Below are 22307 nucleotides of genomic sequence, written 5' to 3'. Positions count from 1 at the left end.
GGGCGACCTTTTCTTTCCTAGCTGTATGGCTAGGTGCTTCATTTTAAACACCTGCCCATATGTTGTACTCTACTGCTGCTCCGTGTAAATCTATAGTCAAGTGTAAAACTCACTTGGCTGACACTGTTTGTGTGTAGAAGAAGTATAACTTACAGGTGGCAAAATGGCTTTTTAACCTTTTTTGGGGAGAAAGTCACCAAACTTCTGAAGTGTTTCTAAATCAGGTTTGATTTCCATAAATGTGTTTTCTATATCCCTGTGGCCAAAGAAAAATGATGAGGCTTCCTCCACATTCATTTAGATACTGATTTCAATATAACTACACAGAGAAAAGTGGTAAAAATTGCTTCTTGAAGGACTTTGGTGGGGCTTTTTGTGTCTGAAATTAGTATAAAAGGATATTCGCTCTCGTTGCCATCAGACAGATCAAGACACTTGGCTAATTGGGGTTTAATTGTACATGCTGACCTCATTATTTGAAACTTGGCAATGTTTATTGTGGGCATACACGACTGTAACAGTGTATAAATTACATCAAATTTGAAAAAAAAATATCAGGATCTAACTGGTTATATTCAGATGTAAGCACACATTCAGTTTAGTGGGTGTGCTTTTGATGTCAAAACGAGTTGAATGGGGAAAGAAAATAAAAATAAAAACAGGCTTTGGCTGCCTGACACGATAAACTACCTTGCTTATTAAGATTGTCTTAAGCAACTATATAATAACAGCCATAATAACACTTATAAAGGCATTCAAATATTGGAAGCTATTAAACATCAGTGTGCCAAACAGCACATGAGCAAAACAGGAAAATGGAAAAGTGTGTGAGGAGGGATGGGGGGGGTGTCTTCCTAATGGATTGTGATAGCTGCTGACAGGAAAAAGAAAGGAGGAGGAGAAGCAACTTCCTGGATGGAGACAAAGTGATATTCTTGATTTGACAGCAGGAAAGCATGTGCTTAGCTGAGCACACTTTGTACCCTGGAGTTAATTAGGGAGGAAAAAAGTAAAGGAAAAGAAAATTAATAAAAGATGACAAGGAAAAAAAACAGCAGCTGGAATCCCTCCCAAAAAAAACAAAACAAAAAACAGCTTTTAAATGGAAGAAATAAGCAAAAAAAACCATCAAATCCTGAATGGTAGATCTGCATAGAGATGAAGCATAAGTGGCATTTACTCCCAGAAAGAAAGGTTAAATGTGTTAATTTAATCACCAGTCCATGAGTTCTCACCGCTCCTTTACAATAAACATGTTTAGTATTTCCAATGCCAGCTGCTTTTTAGGGTGTAATGGCTTTTATCAAGTTGTGACACACATAATACACTTGACACACTGTGCTAATAATGAGCCATCCAATAAAAAGGTCAACAGCTTTTATTCAATTTGCAAAAAAAGAAAGAAAAAGAAGTAAACACAAAACAATGCACGCAGTAAATAACTCAGTGGTTTGTGTGTATGTATGCCAGGGAGCATATCTTGTGTATAATAATTAGGCCTCCAGTGGCATTTGCCTTTGTTCTGCACTCCACTGCTGCTTTTTAACAACAGCAGCTCCACAAAGGGCTGTACATTTTTCCCTTACACACACTTACGCTCTCAGGAGGGAGTAATTAAACTTTTTCCCTAACGATTCCCAAGATGATTCAGGAAACAATTATTGTGCGATATTCTGTTTTTACAAGGATGCTCTTATTTTGTCTCGTATCATAAACTCAGGGCACTCCCTTTCTTTAGAGCATGTGTTGATCCAGATATATCACTGCTCAAAACAAACTAAGGGAACACTTGATCATCACAATACAACACAGAGTCAGTTACACTTCAGGGAAATCAGTCTGTCCAGTTAGCGTAACCCATAATGAATCAATTTCACCTACTTTGGTGCAAACAGAAGCGACTGCGGAGGCAACAACAGGACAATAGCCCAAAAAGGAATGGCTGTGCAGGTGGTGACTACAGACCATTGTCCTCTTCTCATCTTTCCTGATTGATTTTTCCTAGTGTCCTTGTTATTACAGGTGTGAGACAGTACCTGCAGCTCATTCAGGTTGCACAGATAGTGCAGCTCCGGGCAGTTTGCTGTGTCTCGCTGCACAGTCTCACTGTGCGAAGAGGAACAGAGGAAGCCCGAGAAGTTGACCTCCTGCAGTTGACTCCTGCATGTTTTCTGACCAAACTGTCACACTCAGACTCCGTGAGCACGGCATGAGAAACCAATTTCCTTAAGTGGGAACTGTGCCCCACGTCTTGCAGCTCAAACAGCACTTATGAGACAGCACAACTGGCAGATCCAACACTAGTACCCCGCTCTTTTCATAGATGAGAGCAGCTTCACACTGTGCACATGTTTCACACACATGAAAGAGACTATATGGTAAGCTCATCATTTGACACTGGGTCAGTGATGGTCCGGGGAGGCATCAATGGTCACACAGACTTCCACATTAGCCAACAGTTCCCCGACTGCTGTTAACGATGAAATCCTCAGAGCTTGTAGGCAGTTTCTGGAATATAAAGGGACTCAAGCTACTGAGCAGCCCTCACATTCCCTAGTCCTGAATCCCAATGAGAATCTCTGGAACATCATGTATCAATAAATCAATAAATAGTATAACAGAATGTCCAGGAGCTCACTGATACCCTAATCCAGGTCTGGGAGGAGATTATAATATAGAATTAAAACACAGCTCAGCAACAAAAAGCAGAGGACTTCAACTAATGAGACTGTGGTTTGTGATCCTCGTAAAACAAAAAGTAACCAGAGAATCAATATTTTTAGACACAGCAGACTTACTTTCATATGAAAAAAGAGAGAAAAAAACAACACAGTTGGAGTTATAGTGGCCTTGCTGACAAAAAGCCATTCATTATCACATCATAGGAAATATCAACACAGTGATAGATTCTGCAGTCTTTGCCGCTCCCTCCCTGAAGCCCAAACTCACTCAATACACGTCTAATTCATCATTTCAACATCAACCTTTTTTTTCATAATCGACCTTTATCCTGTTTTCTGTGTGTAAAAGTTATTTGTAAAAAATATTTTTTATGAATAAAGATAAACTGAGAATCTAAATGAAAACAGTTTGCAGCAGTTTTGACTCCCATCTGTCAAACTGAGTTCTATCGTTTACGCTCTCCGTCTCTGCCAAATATTTAAAGTTAAAACATAAAACTTTTCTTTTCCATCCCCACAGTGCAGAGAGGTAGCTGATGGGTGAGATCATTTGAACAGCAATCCCACACTTTGTTCCATAACTTTAAAGACAATCAGGGGTACGAGAACAAACAACTCCAAAAGCTCATCAAACATTAGGATAAAACCATGTAGTCACAAAACAACTGACTTTGAAGTGAAGATTAAACATGTCACGCTGCTTATCCGACAGTAAAAACAATGCAATGTACTCCACCACAACTACATTCAGACAATATGGCCATTTGCACTTTAGCAGCATTCTTAAATATGACTTAGAAATAACTCGTGATCTCTGTTTGTTCCACTCAGCTGTAAAATATGGATTTAGCGTCAGAACGCATCACTAATAAAACCTGCCTCGCATTTAAATAAATGCAGCATTTTAAAGCGATGTCTCGTTTGTACATTCAACAAACTGGTGGGTAAATATAACCACCTTTATATATCCATTATCCATAATCAATATTTCAAAGCAGCGATGATGGCATCTGGCTCATTACTAGGTGAAACATTAAACAGAGAAGTCATGCAGGGAGAGGGCCTTGGGCTTCGCGTTTGACGACTCAGACTCGAGTTAATCACCAGTTCAGAGAAGCCCTGTTAGCTGCACAGAGGGCAAAATCAAATATGTCAGTACTTACACAAATGATACTGTCAAAGGAGCTCATTAGTGCACTCAAATGTATTGATGAAAGAAATGAAATGCAACCTCTGGGTTTCTGGGGTCTATTGCCAAATTCATACCATCAAATCTGCTCTCAAGTTTTTAATCATTTAGAAAAACATTCTTCTTTGACAAATCTGTTTTTAGTCCTCGAATGACCACTGGCAAAAACCAAAAAGGGACCGTTAATCTTGAGAAGAAAAGCTACCTTAAAGATTCCAGACTCACCTCTGAACGCGAGACGGAGGAGCAAAGACTCCATGTTTTGGTGGGCAGGTGAAGTACCTCACTCCTCCCACTGACCCGTCATTTTTACCGCTCGGCTTGTCCAGTTCGATGCCCAACCAGAGTCCTGCACAGAGACCGGAAATCAACAGTGTCAAGAGGCATATTAATAAATGAGCAACACACCTTACAATAAAAACATAATTTTAGACTGGCGACACCAAATGACTTCTTAAAAAATGACTGAATGACCTTTTACCAGATATAAGCTTCTCTCTCTGGCTGCCCCTGAGGCTGCTTCTGCTGGAGTTGGTTACTCGGCTCCTGTTACAGACGCTTTCCTAAAAATCAAATGTTCTTGCTTCCTGTGGTTCAAATACAATTATTTACAGTAGCCAAGGTTTCTCCAAGAAGGATATTTGGTTTCCAAGTGTTTCTTTAATTTGCTTTTAGCATTATTTAACTCAACCCAACATCAGTCTACTGCCCAGTGGCATTCTTGGCTCAGCTGACGCCATAAAACAGGGAGCTTTACAGTAAGTCCTCCTGGTTTTGTGTGATTTTATCTCCACACAAATCCATCTTCCTGAGGATGTCCGACTTGTACAAATGTGATAAAATAAGATTTTGTTATTTCATTTTAATAGCTATAATGATAATAATATTTAACTGACAAAATCACTACACCTAGCTCACAGTACACCATTTGGGAACAATATATTGGAAAACTCTAAATAGGAGAGTTTGCCCTAAATTAGGACATTCGGCAGAGGCGATATTTCACTTCCATCTCAGGCAGCTCCTAAATAAATAACTTTTTAGCTCTTAAACATTCAATCACTGTCCTGTAAAATGATGCAACTCCTCAATGTGAGCCAGAAAGTTCAGACAGTGTTTCTCCTTTCTCTTTACGAGGGCCTTAAGACACCTCGCAAGTGCCAGATGAAGGTATAGCCAGAATTCTAAAAATAAGTCAACCTGCTGTGAAGTATCCAGCAGCTGCTGTTGTTTTTAGTATGGAAGCGCAGCGCTCAGTGCAGTGAGATAACAACGCATCGCTAACACTGATTTAAGAGTATCAAAGGAAACTTAAGACTGAAACCCCTTCAAACGTGATCCTCGGTGCTGTGAGATACATCACTATTTATTCATACATGACTAGTGCTGGGCCAGAACTACTACCTAAATATTAATGAATACTGTGAGCTGTTTTCTGTTTGGGTTTCAATGGCTTTTTGCTCAGCAACAGCTTCTTCACATCTAATTTTTTTTGTCCGCCAAGTATCTTCAGTTGCACTCAAGGATTCCCTCTGCAATAAGTTGGGAATGAGAATGCAGCTGAGTTCATCCAAGGTGAAAGACAAGAGCATAACAGAGCTTCAATTTATCTTCATCTTTGTCCATGTGAGTCATCTGCAGAGAATGAGTTCTCAAAAGATCCCCAAAAGTTCAGCAATTCAAGGCAAAACTGCTCCATCTTGATTGGGTTCATTTATTCATGTTATTTCACTGTGAAACCCCAAAACTCTGGTTTTAATTTTTGAACAGGTGGTCTTTTATCCATCATGTTAGGTTTACACTCAACTCTTGTCCTTTCTTTGGTTGCGTTTCAATGAGTTTATCCCAAACTACTCACTAAAAATACCAGAATATCACTTCTATACAGGACAGGCACATTAAACAAAAGAAAACTGTGGTAACTTTAATTCTTTATGACTGCCCTGAAAACAGCAAAGTAAGGACAGACATGATTTATTAAAAGGATCATTAATATTTAAAGCTTTTAAGATTTCTTTGTTAAAGTTCTTTCCAAATTCAAGGTGTCATGTACCCAAAAAGTTTTTTCTACTTAATTCCATTATTTAATTCCAAGCACACGTTTTCCTCAGTATGCTATAATTCATTCATATACATGGATTCCAGTGTAGCAATGTTTACTGTTGTCGCCTGAAAGAAAAGAAAAGCTGCACAACATAAAGCACAATACCACTGCCACTGACTTAAGGTACTTTTTTAAGGAAATTCCACAATAATGAGACTTTTATCAACTGTCCTGTCTATATCCAATACACCCAAGTTATTGTAGTTTAATAATATCAGAATGTGATTAATGTGCTTTGCAGCTGATGTGATAAATGCCAGCATCAAACGCTGAATAATAGCCTCATCATAACATCATCCACTGGTTAGTCCTGCTTTGAAGCCTCCATCCAGGGATGGGTTGGACTGAGAAACTAAGGACACTGTATGCTCAGCGACTTGTCACTTACAAATTAGCCACATTGTAAATCATGATCTGCTTTATCATTTATTATGACGCTAACAGGTTTATAATTTAGAAGACGAACAATGAATGTTGTATTAAATGATATCTACCTTTAATAATTTTGCTGAACTGCGATCTCACAAAATACAAACTAAACCCATCTTTTATGTAGAGCACATGTGTTTGAGAAAATGTGTTCGACCTGGAGCAAAGTTGGTTTTTCCGTAGAACTGGACCACACCAGTTCTCTGACCGACCACCAGCACCCTCTCCCCGAGGCGCACCTCAGAGCCATCACACAGGGAGCTGCTACCTGAGGGGGTTCGGCTTCGAAAACCTGCGAGGACGAGGAAAACCATTTGTTAGCTTTGATCATCATTTCTCTCAATTTCACGCGGCTGAGTCTGCTTAATGATGGGAAATCATGAAATACAGTACTATGAGATTATTAGACCTGCAGTGGTGCCAGCAGAAGAGCGGAGGGCTGGTGAAGGTGTTATTCTGGGACTCGGGGAAACACGCTCCCTTCGTTGCCTGGCAGGAAGCCGTTGCCTGGGCAGCGGACGGGGTCGAGCGCCCGGTCCCTGTCTAGAGTCCAGGGAAGACGACGAAGAGGAGAGAGAGCGGGAGAGGATGCCTGTGGGTGCAATGCAGAAACAAGAAAATAAGAGAAGGAACCCCTCAAAAAAAATCTAATGAAATGGCCAAAGCAAACTCAATAGCTCACATTAATAATTAATTCACACCAAGACAGCCATACTGCCACACACACGCTACTCATATATCAAAATGGCTTATCAACTGTTGCATCTAGGCTTAGCTGGGACATTAGCTGTCTACATTATTATCCACTTTATCTAAAAATCACACGGCACCAAATGCCTGCTTCTCCTCTTAATAATGAATCCACCATCCCTCCATTTGGACCTATATCAGTAACTCTAATGCCACTGAGATAATGAAGCTCAGTCTATTATTCATTTTCCATTTTATTCTTTCAAGTGTGACAGTGCCTACAGCAGCAGGATCTTGGCAATTACCACTTTATTTTTTTATTTTTTTTTGCCTAAAAACTAAGCAGCTGCGTCACATCAATCTAAGGTAGCACACATCAAATGAGCTCAGTCTTCTGCAGTTGCATGTACCATTACCAAGCTCCAACTAAAGGGCAACATGCTAAACCCCGCCCAACACTGGGGAATGACATGGAAGACGAGGATGCCGGATTTCGCTCTTAAGAAGCTATTTGGACGCTGGACCTCATTAAGCTTTTAACTTTCACAGACCTTCACAAGCCATTAGTTCATTAAGTGCCCGACTCTTGGAAGCTAATTGATTAAATCAGTGCCAGAATGCTTTAAGAAGGGAAGATTCAGCTACAAAGTAATTGAAACCTGGAAAGAAATGTTAGAGAAACTTGTCAGCCTTTCCCAAAACTTGTTTTCAATTGTCAGCCTTGGGTAGTTTGTCTCAGCACTGATTTTAAAAAGAGAAAAAGAAAAGAAAAAGAAAAGACAGTTGTTGTTTCTGTCATTTCTGTGTGCATGCTTCATGCACAGAGAACACTGTATGGAGGAATTTATGCAGCACTTGCTTATGCATTATACACAATTGTTTATTAAAAGCATCGCTTTAATTCACATGGGCAGTACTTTGTTTAAAGAGACACTGACACAGATGGATTAGGATGCTGGATTCAAGTATTAAGGTGTACAGACACAGATGAGGAAGCGGGATTTGAACAATTCCCCCAGCTTCTGCTAAAGCTCAAATACATCCCCACACTACATTCTCAGATAGGAAGTGCATTAAAGCCAGCTCAGCTATAACTCCAGTACCTGTCTTTACGATTGAGGTGTCGCCCTCTGTGTCTTGATGAGGACCAGATGCACTTTTTTGATTATCAGGTGTGTTTTTAACAGAAGGAGACAAACCTTTCAACCCACACACACACAAAAGAGACACAAGAGCATTATTCATCAGATAGCAAGGTTGGTAAATAAAAGCCATATTGACAGCTGGAAATTGTAGTAAGATTGTCTAGTCAGACAGGTTAAATTGGCTGAACTAAGGAACCCATCAATCTGACTGAATAATCTGCACTGGTGTCACACTGTATCCGTTTAAGGGCGTGCCTCAGCAACCTGATTGCCAAAAAAAGCACTTATACTGAAAACAACATAGGTGGAACTTTGTCAACAAAGTCGGAGCTCTTTGCATGTAAAGCAGCCCTCCAAATGGACAAATGTCGGGTCAATTTGTGCAAACCCTGTGCAAAACACATGGGGTTGTAGTCTCAAGATCGACCGGTTGATATGCTCTTATCCAACCAAATTCTCATTTTCGGCTGCCAGTGTTACTTCCATGTGGAGAAAAGTGGTGCATCAATAGCCCACATTACTTCTGGCAGCAGGGCGAATAATCTACCGTCGCAAAAGGGAGAAGAAAAAAAAAAAAAAAAAAAAAAGGCAGCAATGTTGAAACTGTGAACTTGCCAAAACTTGCTTAATTAGTGTTTAAATGAACTGAACGTGTACTCTGAGTCCGCTCCAAACAAACTGACACCAGCTGTCAATTAGTTTGCTGGTTGCTAGTGTGACTGCACTTTGTTCAAACAAATAACCAAAAAGTCAAGCGTGAACTTTTCCTCACCCACCCTCACCGATGGTAAATCAAGTGGTTGAAGAGTAGGTAAGATTTCAGTCGACCAAGATTTGGTTTTGTTGATTTGAGCCCTAGAAGGGCAGTTTATGAAGTCTAACAAATTACAGGAAATAAGGAGCATTTTAAATGAGGAGAATTTTAAATGAGGAGTCTATGAAGACACACAGTGCAGCACTGCGTTAAAGGCAGAGCCAAAAATGCTACACTGAAAAGATAAGGCACGCGGAGGGAAGTGAAGAAATGCAAATACGGGACAGCATGACATTGCAGAGTATAAATGATACATGAATACTGAAGCTGACTTTTCATTTACTGCAACACACAATCAAATTATTTTTTTTTAAAACAAACAAAAAACAGACAAACATGCTGAGACAAGCACTTGTGTGCACACAAAGGCCTAAATGACAGTGAACACCAAAGAACTTCAAAAGGAATCTTAGACCGATTCAACACAGAAAAACAGCATTTCCTGCAGAAGTACGTGTAATTGTGTTTTAACAACCTTTTAGCAACAAACTGTAATTTTAAGCCTCTTATATCGTTTGCTGACTTTAAATATATCTGCTCTTTATTCAACACTTTGTTATTTTTATGGTGTGGTATCCGTCTGAGAAAATATCATCATAATGAATACACCGCTCTCCGTCCACATATCCATTTTCTATTGCTTATCAAGGCCTGGGTCACAGTGGCAGCCTAAGGAGAGATTTCCAGACCTCCCCATCCAGACCCTCAGCTCTGATAGGGGAATGCAAACATATTCCTAAGTCAGCTGAGAGACATGATCCCTCTAGTGTGTCCTTGTGTGTGTCCTTGTGTGTGTCCAGGGGTCTCTTTCCAGTTGGATACACCTGAAAAACCTCGTCTAGGGATTCCAGAAGGAATAAACATGCATGCAGGAGAAAAAAAGGGCAACTAGACACTTTGGGCAGGGGAAACACACCCCAGCCCCAGCAGGGAGTCAGACCTGGAGGGTGCGCTTGTTGGTGACCGGCTGGTGGTCAGGCCTTCCCCCCTGAGCCCAGCCAAACCCAGCTCAAATGAGCCACTTGGGACGACCCCCCCTGTGAGCATAAGGAGCCATACAGTAGGGATCCAGTGTACTGTGGATGAGGGAGTAATCGAAGGCAGGGGCTTGACAGTCTAATTCCAGGCTTTTAAAACTAAAAACTGACTGTATGGATATTACCAACATGAGGGACTTTGTTTATAATAGACAATATCAACCAACATCTGTGCATAAACACATTTAATTTCTAATGAGGATTCAACAGGTACATAAAACTGTCTCATTTTTCTTTCTAGTCACCAACAGGACGCCCGTGTTTAAGTTTTACATTGCTCTTTGAAAAGTCATTAGAAAAATCTCAAATCAACCTGGTATTTATTGATTGCCATTTCAGTTAACATTTAGGGGGAGCTGGGAAATGCTCCCTTCAGAGACAGAGTTTGTGTCTTTCCTCTGAACTGCAGAGAAGAGCCTACATTCCAACTCAGAATACCAAACATTTCTTGTCACTTGACCTTTAGCTTGCGGGGACCTCCTGGTAGATAGAGCTATCTATCCCTTCCACATACACATAGTGGCATTCACTTCAAGTGGCAGACTGCAGCACAGACTGAGGCTTTATGAATTAAGCGGAGGTGGCTTTGTGCAGTTGTCTATGTTCTCACCACCCTTTGAGGCCTGAGTTACAGTTGACACACTCCAAGAGGGGCCAGCCTGGCATTCTGCCGTGTCTGTCTCCCCAGGTTAGCGAGACAAGGCAGTTCCACAAAGACCCGTTCAATCTATAGATAAACACGAGCCAGCAGCCTGCACTGCAGATCCAATGGGACAGTAACACAGGTGGCTCGACAAAGCCCTGAAAACTAAGTGTGTGGTCATAAATTAGTCTAGTTCTCTGGGCTGTATGAAGCTGTAGACACACATGGCCTCACATGCCTTGCATGGTACACAAAACACTCACATGCACTTTGTGATGAATGGCTGCCAGCCTATCCAGCCTGTCTATGCCATAGTTATTAAATCCTGCTTAATTGGACTATCAATCACCGAATTCTAAAGGCCTCTCAGGTCTGCAATTCCAATCACGTCCAGTTCAAGTGGCCTTCAAAACCTCTGAGTATTACACCACCCACAACAATACAGCTATAAGCCGCATGAGTAGCAAAACCCAAAAACCAAATACCAAAACACAGCTTTTACAATGGTGTAGCGCATTTACTGCAAATGTCAACGGTAAGGAACCATCCGAAGACTGAGAGCACCAAGTTATGTCAGCAGTCAGCAATTTTTGCCTTATCCTTTGGCACTGGTTCCGAATCCATTTTTCAAGCTATTCAGATTAAGATTAATAAGATTACTATGAAAGCACAGATGCAATAAATCCATCCATGTAGTGGCATGGCTCATACCAGGTAGGAACGTTGAGAAGGACTATTTTTTAAGCACAAAAGAGAGGCTGAAGTGATATCTGCAGCTGATGGCATCATCTGAACACTGTGGGGTGAGTTAGTTCTCCCACAGTAGGCTAAAAGGTGCTCACGTCAGTAGGGGCATCAATTTTGGATGTTGAATGAGTGTGTCACTACAAAATCTACAAAACAACAAGTAAATATTTGACTAAACAGAAGCAAAGCCAATAAACATATGGATTGCTTTTCTTTTTTGGCAAGAAAATATTAATGGAGGCAACTATGACAACTTGACAGTGCCTCTTTATTACTACTCTGCTCTGACTTTTCTTAAGTGATGAAAACTATAATGTTCAAATACTTTAACTGACTAATCAACCCATGAATACAACTAACATTAAAGCTCACTTCTTCGATTTTTGGATCATTTAAACCAGGGGCTCCATCTACGAACCAGCAATCATCTGGTCCCACAACAAAGGGGCACCATCATCTGAAACTACACTATAATAACCAAACTTCACTCTGAGCTGTTGGACTTGATTGCAGTTTTTTTTTTTTTGACTACCCTCAGTCTTTCACCTTTATTGAATTCAATTTAGTTTTTGCCTTCAGTCTTTAATAGATCAAAATCTGCCAATAAATAAATGCTTAGTGTCAATGCAGCAGCAATATTATGCTGCTGCTGAATGTTATTACCTCTACGTTTCGAAAAATTAAACTCCCATTTGCAAATATATTTTACTTTTAAATGTTTATGATATTAGTCATATAACAGCAGTAATAATGTATTTGGAACTGTGTAAATGACTAATGCTGTCATTTGAAAATATTTGTTTTCTATGAAGTTAGCACTGTTCTGTTGATTTTTTTAATATGAAATAAAGTATCCAGGGGACTGTAGATTAGTACCTGTGGCATGAGGAAATGCCTGCCCTTGTAAAACCTTTTTCACCTGCTCTAATAAACATTCACACACACACACACACACACACCTGCCCCAGGGCTCACCCAGCTAGTCAGACTCCCCATCTTTGTAGTTCAGGTTTTGATCAATTTAAGCCTTTTTTATTAGAGTATTTTATGGCAGAAATCCTGAGGTAAGACTTAATTTCAAAAACAACGCTACCATCACTGTCTTTGTCGCAGTGTTTAAGGAGGTCTGTCAGGACCTGAGCACAACTTCAGTCGTAGGAACAAAACCATATAACCATAGAACGACATACAAACAAACCAAAGCTCGCTCAACAGACACGTCATTCAACTCCTGTGACTTCTATCTACAAATTAGAAGGTTGTATAAACAAGATCAAGCGCACTGCAGACCCAACATTGATTATCTGAATTTAGCAGTAACACTTTATCGCTTGTTTCTCACCTGTGTTAATCTTGGAAGTAATCCGAGACAGGTCGATGCGACGAGGGGGGCGCACGGGTGTAGACTTCTTTGTAGTGCTGGTTTTATGTCTTTCCAAAGGTTTGCTTATCTTGGACAGTGGAGCAAAAATTCCTATAAAAGTAGAAAAGGCTCTAAGCATAACCAAGTAAGAATATCATCACTGACGAGACACAGAATGAGGATAATTTAAATACATAAAAGGGCAGCATGAAAGAGATTTTCTGTGCCAGGACACATTTTAAGTGCTGAAAACAGAATGAATTTACTGACATTTGGCCAAAAGGTCAAATCTTATTTCCTATGGTTAGATCAGACGCCACTGAAAAACTGACCAGACAATTTAAAAGGTCCAGGAAACGATTATGCTATTATGTAAACTGCAGTCAGTGTGTTGCTGCTCATGTCTGAATGCAGGAGAACACATAAAAAAAAGTCTTGTTTGATCATTCAAGTTTGCTTTGTACTATTACACTATTTAATATGGGCTCAAAACATAAAAGCTACACTTTTAGAGCCTAAACAGTTGGTAATCCAAGTTTCTAATCTAAATAAGGGAGCAGTTGTGTGTCATTGTTTTTGCTTTCAAGCACCGGGCGCGACCTACCATGTTTGTTTCGACAGTTGAAATACTGAACACCTGCTACCGAGCCATCGTTCTTTCCCTCTGGTTTGTCCAGTTCCACTCCGGCCCACAGGCCACCGGAGAACTCGGTGCTGCCGCAGAACCGCAGAGTTCCAACCTGTGTTAATAAATGTATGTACCACAGGAGGTCAAATAGAAAATATGGAAAACATCAATAAGAAACAAAACATTCACTAAAAGAACTGGAACCAGCTCTGAGCACTGGCTTAAAGATAAGATACGAGTTTTGATTAGCAAACCACACAACTTGGCACAAAGTATTTCCTGGTACGGCCTTAGAGAAAAGCATACAACACACACACTATAGTGGTAGGAGCCTTCAAAAAGAAGAACAGGGGCAATAGAAGGTGGCTAGTTGTGTACATCAGTGTGTACACATTAAGAATATCAGAAGAGGCGATTAATCAAATGCTTTTACTTCTGAGTCCTAAAACAGTAAGCTCCCACAGGTGATTAAGTATACTGCCAGATCCACTGCATTATCATAGACCGAAGAACCATAAATCTGGTGTTCACAGAGAAGCTGGTCATGACAGAAAATCAGCAGCAAACTGAAATGAAATTATGCATTTTGAAGCCCATTGTAAAATCCCGGATGGTAGAGTTACTTACAGTTTGCAAATATGAGACATGAGTTTGAAGAGCTGGAGGTCGTTGTTCTAATGTTTCTCCACTACACAATAAACTACTGCCATCAATACCACTGGGCACTAAAGCCAGCCAACATCACTTATGTTAACGGTCTTCCCACACTCACCGACTTTAACTCATCAAATGGTAAATGTCAGAAACCTTAAAGCTTGGGTTTACTTGCATAGACAAATGCAAGAAATTCAGACATCTTTGACTCAAGTGGCTGTTTGCAGGTTATTTTCACAAATTCACACTTCCATAAAAGTATTAGGACTTCAGTAACACCGACTCTTTCAGCATGATCTCTCCTGTGGCCTAATAAAACTGTACAATTTTAACTCATGAGCCCTTAGAGTGGAAAAGGTGCTCCCTAATCTAATAAGAGTCAATTTTTAAGATATCTTTCATAAAAGTGGAGTTATTTAAAGAATGACTACAAATCTTTTTGATGTAATGGGGCCTACATCATTTTTTTATTTATTTTTTTTAAAAAGTTCAACAGCACCACTTTAAATACAAAGTTTGTTTTTCAGTGAGTTTGAGGTCTGAGCACACTAATTACTCCATCTTCGATGAGGAAGGGTTATGAGAAGGGGCCATAAAGGGTATCGTGTGCCTTACAGACTGGGCACATTTATTCAGTATAGGGGTATTTAAATAAAACTGACTTTACTTATGAAGTCTAAGATTATTTGTGCAAGGGCAAAGGTGTCACTGCAAAAATTTCATTACTGTTTAAATTTCATTACTTTCAATCATGTTGGATGTTAGGTGTCTGCAGAGAGGTAATACTGAAAGGAGTAATAGGTAGCAAGAGGTAATTGAAGAGTTTTAACTTACAAATCGTGCAACTCACATCAGCTATAATGTCATGGCTTACACGGATGGTTTGTGAAACAGATCTCCTGAGATTTAGTGCAGTAAAAAGGATATTCCATTTAACAAAGCTCAATTTAATTCCTTCTATTAGATATATCACTGTTTGCCATTTTTCATTACTCCGGTCGTCTTCACGCGACACTCTTTCAGCATGAGGACAAAGAAACTTAGTAAATACTCTGTGTGAGAAATGGATGCAGTTCCAGAAGTACAGAGCAGACCCCATAACTGTCAAAAAAAATTGTCTTCGGGGAAGAAAAATGGAAAAGCTGTTAAGTATTAGTGATGTTGAATTACCTATGACTGCCATAAAGTAAGGTAATTTGTGCCCATGGCACTGCACTCAGTGTCTTTCACCTGCTTTGTTAGGTCACATAAGGTGGACTGGGCCCATGCTGTCAGCCCGATGATTTCAAATTAAAACACAAAGCACAAAGAGAAAGATTTCTGGGGTCCTCATTTAATTTTAGAGCAGAGACACCATGTAGCAAATTGTCAGAGCTGAACAGTGCAATGAACTCAATTAGAAAAATGAATTGTATTTAACCTATGGGGCTAAATACCCTTCTTATAAAAGTGTGATTCATTTCAAAAGGATTGCACATGGCTTAAGGTCCCAGCATGGTCCTGCATTGGTAGTCTGTAGGTGCTGTGCACACGTATTCACATGCTGTCACTGGGAGACTGTACAATGTTAAAAGAAATGTGGATTTTTTTTAGTACTTTGTTCTCGCGACCGAGCCAAAGTATGAAAACGCGTACACACAAAAAAAGAAAAAACGACTTCTTTGTAGCAATTTGAAACTGCTGTAACTGTCCTTTTTAACCATCAGTGCTTTTTTCGGTCTTTGATGTTTCATATGTCTTTATTTCAGCATTACCTGGTCAAGCCAAGCCATCTTTTTAACCAATCAACATTCAACTATGCACAGCATCATCACTGTCAGGCTGTGCTACTGGCTTTTTGGATGTTGAATTCCCATGGACTCTCCCTGTGAGGAACCAAAGAGCTATGAGAACTGAAACCAACACAGTACCATGAATCCTATTTTACAAAACTGCAAGGTTACTGATTAGGCTAATGAGTAACACTGCAGAGCTAATGGCAACAATACGGAAATTCTGAGCTTTTATGCCATTACTCTCTTGCCCTCTCCCTTAGGACCAAAATCTGTACATGCATCTTTGCTATACTGCCTTACTTAACTGGTTAAGAATTAATTGCATCCGTATATTTATTTTTACTTATTATACAGTGATGTTATGTGTCATACTGTTACAGCTTTGCCATTATTAATCACCTAAACTGGTGGTTTGTTGCACTTTTTCCCCTCTTCCTTTAGACATTACTTGTACAGTACTCTTCACCACATATTCTTTATATCATGAAGACAATGGTTTTTTTCTTTTCTTTTCTGTACTTTGACAATTTGTTGCCAATTAATGCCTTCCCACAATATATCTGTCATTCCTCACACCCACACTTCAACATCCATACTTTTCTATCTTAATGCAGTGTGCTGTATAGCTGCGTTATAGTTACACTGTATGTGTTAGAATTATGACCAAAAAAATAACTAAAGAGGACAGGGCATTTTTTAAATGCTAAGTATAATTACACTGTGACTAGTCAACAGATTTTGTATAAATGCTTTTAATTACAGCGCTGCTACGTTTACAGTTGAACTCATTAGACATTCTCACTTCTACAAAGAAACAGCCAGTGCGGCTCACACTGCCGCCTGTGAACTTGGACTGGGTAAGAGTCGGTGATTAGAAAAGAATGACTCACAGACAAAGAACATGAGCACATGCATTTGTAAAACTTCTAATACTGATACCAGGCACCGGAGATGAACGTGCTCAGATGAATGTTGATGATGTGCCAGAGTGATCTGATGGCCATAACCGAGAGTGCTTGATGGATTCCCAAATGGTGTTGCTTAGCAACTGGAAATTATTTTGTCTTGATTGAAAATGTAACCAAAGCTTCTTAACTTTGGCTACAATGGACTACGGCACCGGTGCATGGCACTAATGTGATGCAGGATCCATGCTATAAAGACCTGGACTGTTGGATTGATGGAGATGTTGCTTAGTAAATGCAATACAGATTCTATATGTGCATTTATTACTGGTACACAGATATTAATAACCTTGGCCTGGCCAATCTGTTCTATTCTCTGATTGGCATAGAAATCTCCAATAACCAATACCATTACTAACTGGGGTGGTGGTGGTAGTATTGTGTTAATGTGTATCCACTTAAGCAGCACCATCCAATTGGGTTCTGCTGACAGACGTTTATTTCAAAATGAGCGGCGATAGCACGCCAGTCAAGGCTATTTTTAAAAATCTAATTTCTCCAGTTGTGCTTTAAATTAATATGAGTATTATAATAAATTGAATCTGCCTCATTATAATTACATATTGCAAAACCACACGAGCAACACAGGTGTGCCTGGGTACGCACACAGGTTCACACCCCGACTTCTGTGCTGCTCTGAAATGAATGCGTGTGTAGAGAGGCTACAGCAACCCATCATAAAATAGCAGGATATTTCTGACTGCTGGACTGATTTTTTAAAGCTAAGGCTTAATGTAACTGTGCATTTGCAGAGACACTCAGGCTACGTTCACACTGCAGGTCTTGATGCTCAATTCCGATTTTTTGATCAAATCTGATTTTTTTGTCTGCTTGTTCACACTACAAATAAAATGTGACAGTAAACGCGCTCTAGTGTGAACCCTCAAAGCAGCCCGCATGCACAAAAGAAGACGTCACACACGACGCGCTCTGTTTCTACCCAGACCAAACACTATTGTTTGACTGATGGCCGTTAATATAAAGACTTGTTTCTGACTTTACGTTTCCCAATTTTGTTATTTACAAATAGCCTAATAATTATCCGTATTGCTGTTTTAGAGGAGCGGTGCTTCAAAGGATGTTTGCAGATTTCTGTCAGAATCTGCAGATTATACAGTACAAATAAAATGTTCACGTTTCTCCAACATTGTCTTCCCAACATTTTCACTAACATCTACACGGGATGGGCAGGAAGCGTTCACGATGTCTTCTCGGGCGCTGATAATTGGCGTAGCCTCAGTTACGGTCTCCTTAACTCCTCTTTCTACCAGGTGTTTGACATGAAATACTGTGGGTGGGACTGACAGGTGGAGAGAGCAGGAGAGAAAAGTGAGAGATTTTACAGAGGAAGAAAAAAACTGGATCACATAGTTGAATCATATATTAAAGGTAAATAAGCAGAGACGCAGCAAGTATTTTGTCTTAATACGACGTCAGCTGTTCAGCATTCACCCACACACGGTACCTTATGAGGGCTGGATAAATGATGGAGCACTACGGAGCAAATCGCCCAACCTTACCATAATCCCTATAGCCATCACTAACTAAAACTAGATGTGGGGAAAAAGTAATAATACAAACTATAATTTTGGAGGAAAAATACAGAACTAACTGAAATGATATTGTAAACCCACAAAACTAAAAGGAAATAAAAACATAAAGCAAATATTCTTTTCAGTTTTAGTCTTTGTCAATATGATAAAATCTGTCAGCAAAACCTGCTCGATTAGGCTTTCGTGCACCCGTTTCAGACTTGGAATGCCGCATATCACTTCCTTCAAAAAGCGCTGTATTAAATTCCTAAACTAACAAATACCCTACATATAATGATAAACAAAAAGGACTAACACTACCACTCAAAATATTTAAAAAAAAAAAAAAAGAAGAAAAAAACCCAAAAAACATTTTCTAACAATTTTCAAAAAACTAATTAATTTAAATTTAATTTAATTTAAAACATAAAAAAACAACACAAAGATGATAAAAAGTACTTTTAAAATATAAAACGATAATAACTCTGTTCGCTTCTAGCATGAAAAGAAAGACGGAAGCTTTATCAGCAGGAGAGCATTGATGAACAATTAGTGACTGTTAGTTCCTCAAAATTTACTCTTTTTCTTTTTTTAGGCCGATAGTTTTACCAGCTCCTTCAGTCTATTTCCACATGAAATGGCTCACCTGTCTCTCCTCCACTCTTCAGGACGCTCTCCCCACACAGTAAAACCAAGTGAAACAAAAAGGATGCAAAGAGGAAAGAAAACAAGCATCTCTCAAGCATACAGTTACATCAAACTCTCATTTAAAAATCAACATGACAAACACAAATACCATCCTTCTGCTTTGCCTGGTTTTAAGACTATGACATAACCCAACTCTAAACAAAATATCATTCAAAGTTTCTTCATACTACTCCATCCAGCACAGACTTTTCCAGTGGAACAGGAAACTCACTCGGTATACAGGATTCACGCACAACCATGCAGACGGTTTAATCTCTGCTTAAAGTGTCTCCAGAGGTCCCGTGTTTACAACCATCAGGATAAAAAGTGTCTTGAGTGTCGTTGTGGTATGTGCAGAAAGCTTGGACTTCAATGTAACAGCAGGTGAAAAATCTATTGCAACATTAAGACGAAAACAGCACACGGCATCATCGATACTCCAGCGTTTCCAGTCTGTGGACCAGCAGGAGCTGATAATTTAATAGCAGCACACACAAAAGGCTCCACTGGCACCGTATCGTTTTAAACAGCATCCCACTGTCAAGCCTTATCAAGGGCTTTAATTTCCATTGTACCAAGTGGACTTGCAAGTGGCCTCCAAATTGTTTCCTGGTGGTATTCATTTTCAGGCAAACTTAGATGGATACAACCAAATCTAGCTAGCTATTACTTCTGCTACAACTTCGCTTCAGTTTGTGAAAGCATATGAAATACTGGCAAGACGTGACCTGCAAATTTCACAAAGTGATAAAGGGGGGAAAAAATTACAGTAAGTGTTAAAGAGACGCTCGATTTCAGTAGAAAAAAGGCTGACTGAAGCCCCTAAACCAAAGTTAGTATCATATTCCAGCACAAAACTGAAAAAGCAAAGACAGAGCCCTGCATTAGTGAGCTTTGTTTAAATATACTGACTCGCTGCTGCTAAGAGACAGCTCATTTTAAACTGGAGAAGTGTGGACTTATTTGAATTCAGCTAATCACTGAGTCATAATTAGAGGGCTGTGAAACTTCCCTCTATTGTACCATTCTGAGATATGAAAAAGCTTTAAGTAAGACTGAAAGTACTGCTGTATAAAAGTGAAGATCACTGCTCAGAGCCACAACTCACCTTCTGTGCAGCTATAATCACACGGTCACCTAGACGGATTCCCATGGAGGCGAGCTGTAGCCTGGCCTTATCAGAGAGAGCAGGGAGGGACTGGGCTTTCAGGGTGAGGGGCAGAGGGGAGCTGGGTCTGGGTAACGCTTGTCTCAGCAAAGTCCGGAGCTCTTTGGCCATGGCTGCTGCATCAGCCATGTCCAGAGGCATGTCGAGGGGATCAGGCACCACGTCTGCTGGACACTGCCCTTTTTCATTCTTTAACCGGACACAAGGAGAAAAAACAAAACAAAAAAACAACACAGATAAGAGGAATGTTTTACCAATCAGGTAAGAGAATGTTTTAAGCAGAGATTTTGAAAAAGGACAGTCATTTAAATCATTATATCTGCAACTAAGCAGAGCACTAAAGACACCTGCATTGCAGAGGTCATCCAAACGATTGGTTTTAAATTAAAAAAGGGAAGAAAAAAAAAAAGAAGAAGAAGGGGGTGTTAATCCGGACCACCCTCGGCTCCACTAACTGAACACACAGCAGAACACTTTCTCTGACATCTGTTTCAGCTCCACTGGCACAAGGACAGATACAGAAAACCCTTACCACCTCACAGCACATTCTCTTTTTATATATGAGGCATTTATTCACTGAGCTGTTATTTTATGTCCTTTTTTTCTACTTTCTATTTAAATGAGCCAAGGTAAAATCAGTCTTACTTGATTGTTTTGTTTTTTTTCATACTGTACTTTTTTGTTGCTACAGACCCTTTCATTTTTTTAAGTAAAAATACACTGCATCTTAACTAAATATGGCAAACATAATAATTACAGCAACAATGACATCTACAGCAACACTGTAGCAAAATTCGTCAAGGCAACACCTGCAAACCTCTTAGCTCAACATCACACACATGCAACTAAACCAATCACTGCAACCGCAATAACTAAACCACCAATTACATCTGCCCCAGAAATGGACCCTCAGTTAATATCACTGAGGAAATAAAAGAGCCAGTTTCTTTAACGCACGAGTGTGAAAGCTTCTATCCCAAATGAAAAGTGTAAACTTACTAATGCGTTATGAATCCATTAAGTGCAAACAGTGTGACCCAGACAGTCTCATTAATGCTGGGAGATGTGTGCAATAAACCGATCCCACTTACCAGAACACTGATATGATATTAGAAACTGCCCAACTGCAAGCACAAGACTGGACGTCATGTTGGTAGGAGCACTGAAGCGCTGAACCTTCTGACAAAACACAGAATTCTTGCAGTCCACTTGAGCAGAAAATAATTGGTTGAACTTGAACTGGTGCTTTTTTATTTCAACAATATCAGTTGGGCCAAGAGTACCTGAGAATGAGGATGTATTGCATGCTGAAGTACGGCTCAGTAAAGAAAGAATTTAGCCAGTCGTTTTTATAGCAGTGAATGAGAACCAACAGTGCTCGACCTACAAACTGAGGCTTATATCTGGAACTCTAATCCCTGCGGGTTAGATGTTTACATTTGGAGGAGGAAAGAGGAGGCTTGTGCGTTGAAAAGTAAAAACTGTGAAATAAAGCAGAAAAAAAAAAATACCACTAGCTGAGAACAACAGTGAGACAGCTTGCCAGCTCTCGCAATATCGATCAATACTAATTAAATCAAATGCAGCATAAGCATCACTGATGACAGACTGCTTTCAAAAGACAAACTATTTAAAACATTTGGTTTTTTTTTTATGTCCATCTCCAAAATGGTCACCATCATTTCTGTATGCTGCACCTAATCGCATCTTATTCATGTTGTCAGGGCAAGAGGCGCACAACATGAGCATTTAGTCACGTAAAGAAACTACAGTCAGGGAGAGCTTAGAGAGACTAAGCAAGCTTAAGTGTCAGCGGAGGTAGGAGGATACGGCTGTGGAGGCGTGACAGACGAGAGGAGCTCATCCAGCACTACGGCGCAGGATTAATTGGGGCACACTTGCATTTGCCAGCCCCTCCGGCAACAATACAAGTGGTCTTTGATAAATATCAAAACCCAGCTTGCCTTTTATTGCTGAGGCCTGTCGCTCTCATGTTGTAACACTGAGCTAAAGTACCAAACAATCAATCTGTCTTCATGTGCCTAGAGTGAAGGCA

The 22307-nt window shown here is 39.9% G+C and overlaps 1 protein-coding gene across 3 annotated transcripts in view; it reads right to left on the bottom strand.

Moving 5' to 3' along the window:
* The window catches only part of LOC147306756 (CAP-Gly domain-containing linker protein 4), a 43008-nt gene that overhangs the window by 4501 nt on the left and 16200 nt on the right, over positions 1-22307 (bottom strand). For 2 of the 3 annotated variants that reach the window (XM_086274671.1, XM_086274670.1), the window contains exons 7-13: positions 20192-20440; positions 13447-13582; positions 12822-12953; positions 8197-8292; positions 6813-6995; positions 6561-6695; positions 4096-4219 (exon numbers count right to left, since the gene is read on the bottom strand). In XM_086274671.1, coding sequence (XP_086130797.1) covers positions 4096-4219; positions 6561-6695; positions 6813-6995; positions 8197-8292; positions 12822-12953; positions 13447-13582; positions 20192-20440 — 1055 coding nt within the window. The remainder of the gene's footprint in view (positions 1-4095; positions 4220-6560; positions 6696-6812; positions 6996-8196; positions 8293-12821; positions 12954-13446; positions 13583-20191; positions 20441-22307) is intronic. The other variant, XM_086274672.1, reaches the window with a different exon arrangement.

This window comes from Aulonocara sp. 'chitande type north' Nkhata Bay, linkage group LG19 (assembly GCF_057382095.1).
Source record: "Aulonocara sp. 'chitande type north' Nkhata Bay isolate Kocher_YH1m ecotype deep benthic linkage group LG19, A_spYH_male_GT1.1, whole genome shotgun sequence".
Taxonomy (NCBI): Eukaryota; Metazoa; Chordata; class Actinopteri; order Cichliformes; family Cichlidae; genus Aulonocara; species Aulonocara sp. 'chitande type north' Nkhata Bay.
The sequence above is the reverse complement of the archived record's forward strand: the minus strand, read 5'-3'. Positions and strand labels throughout refer to the sequence as shown.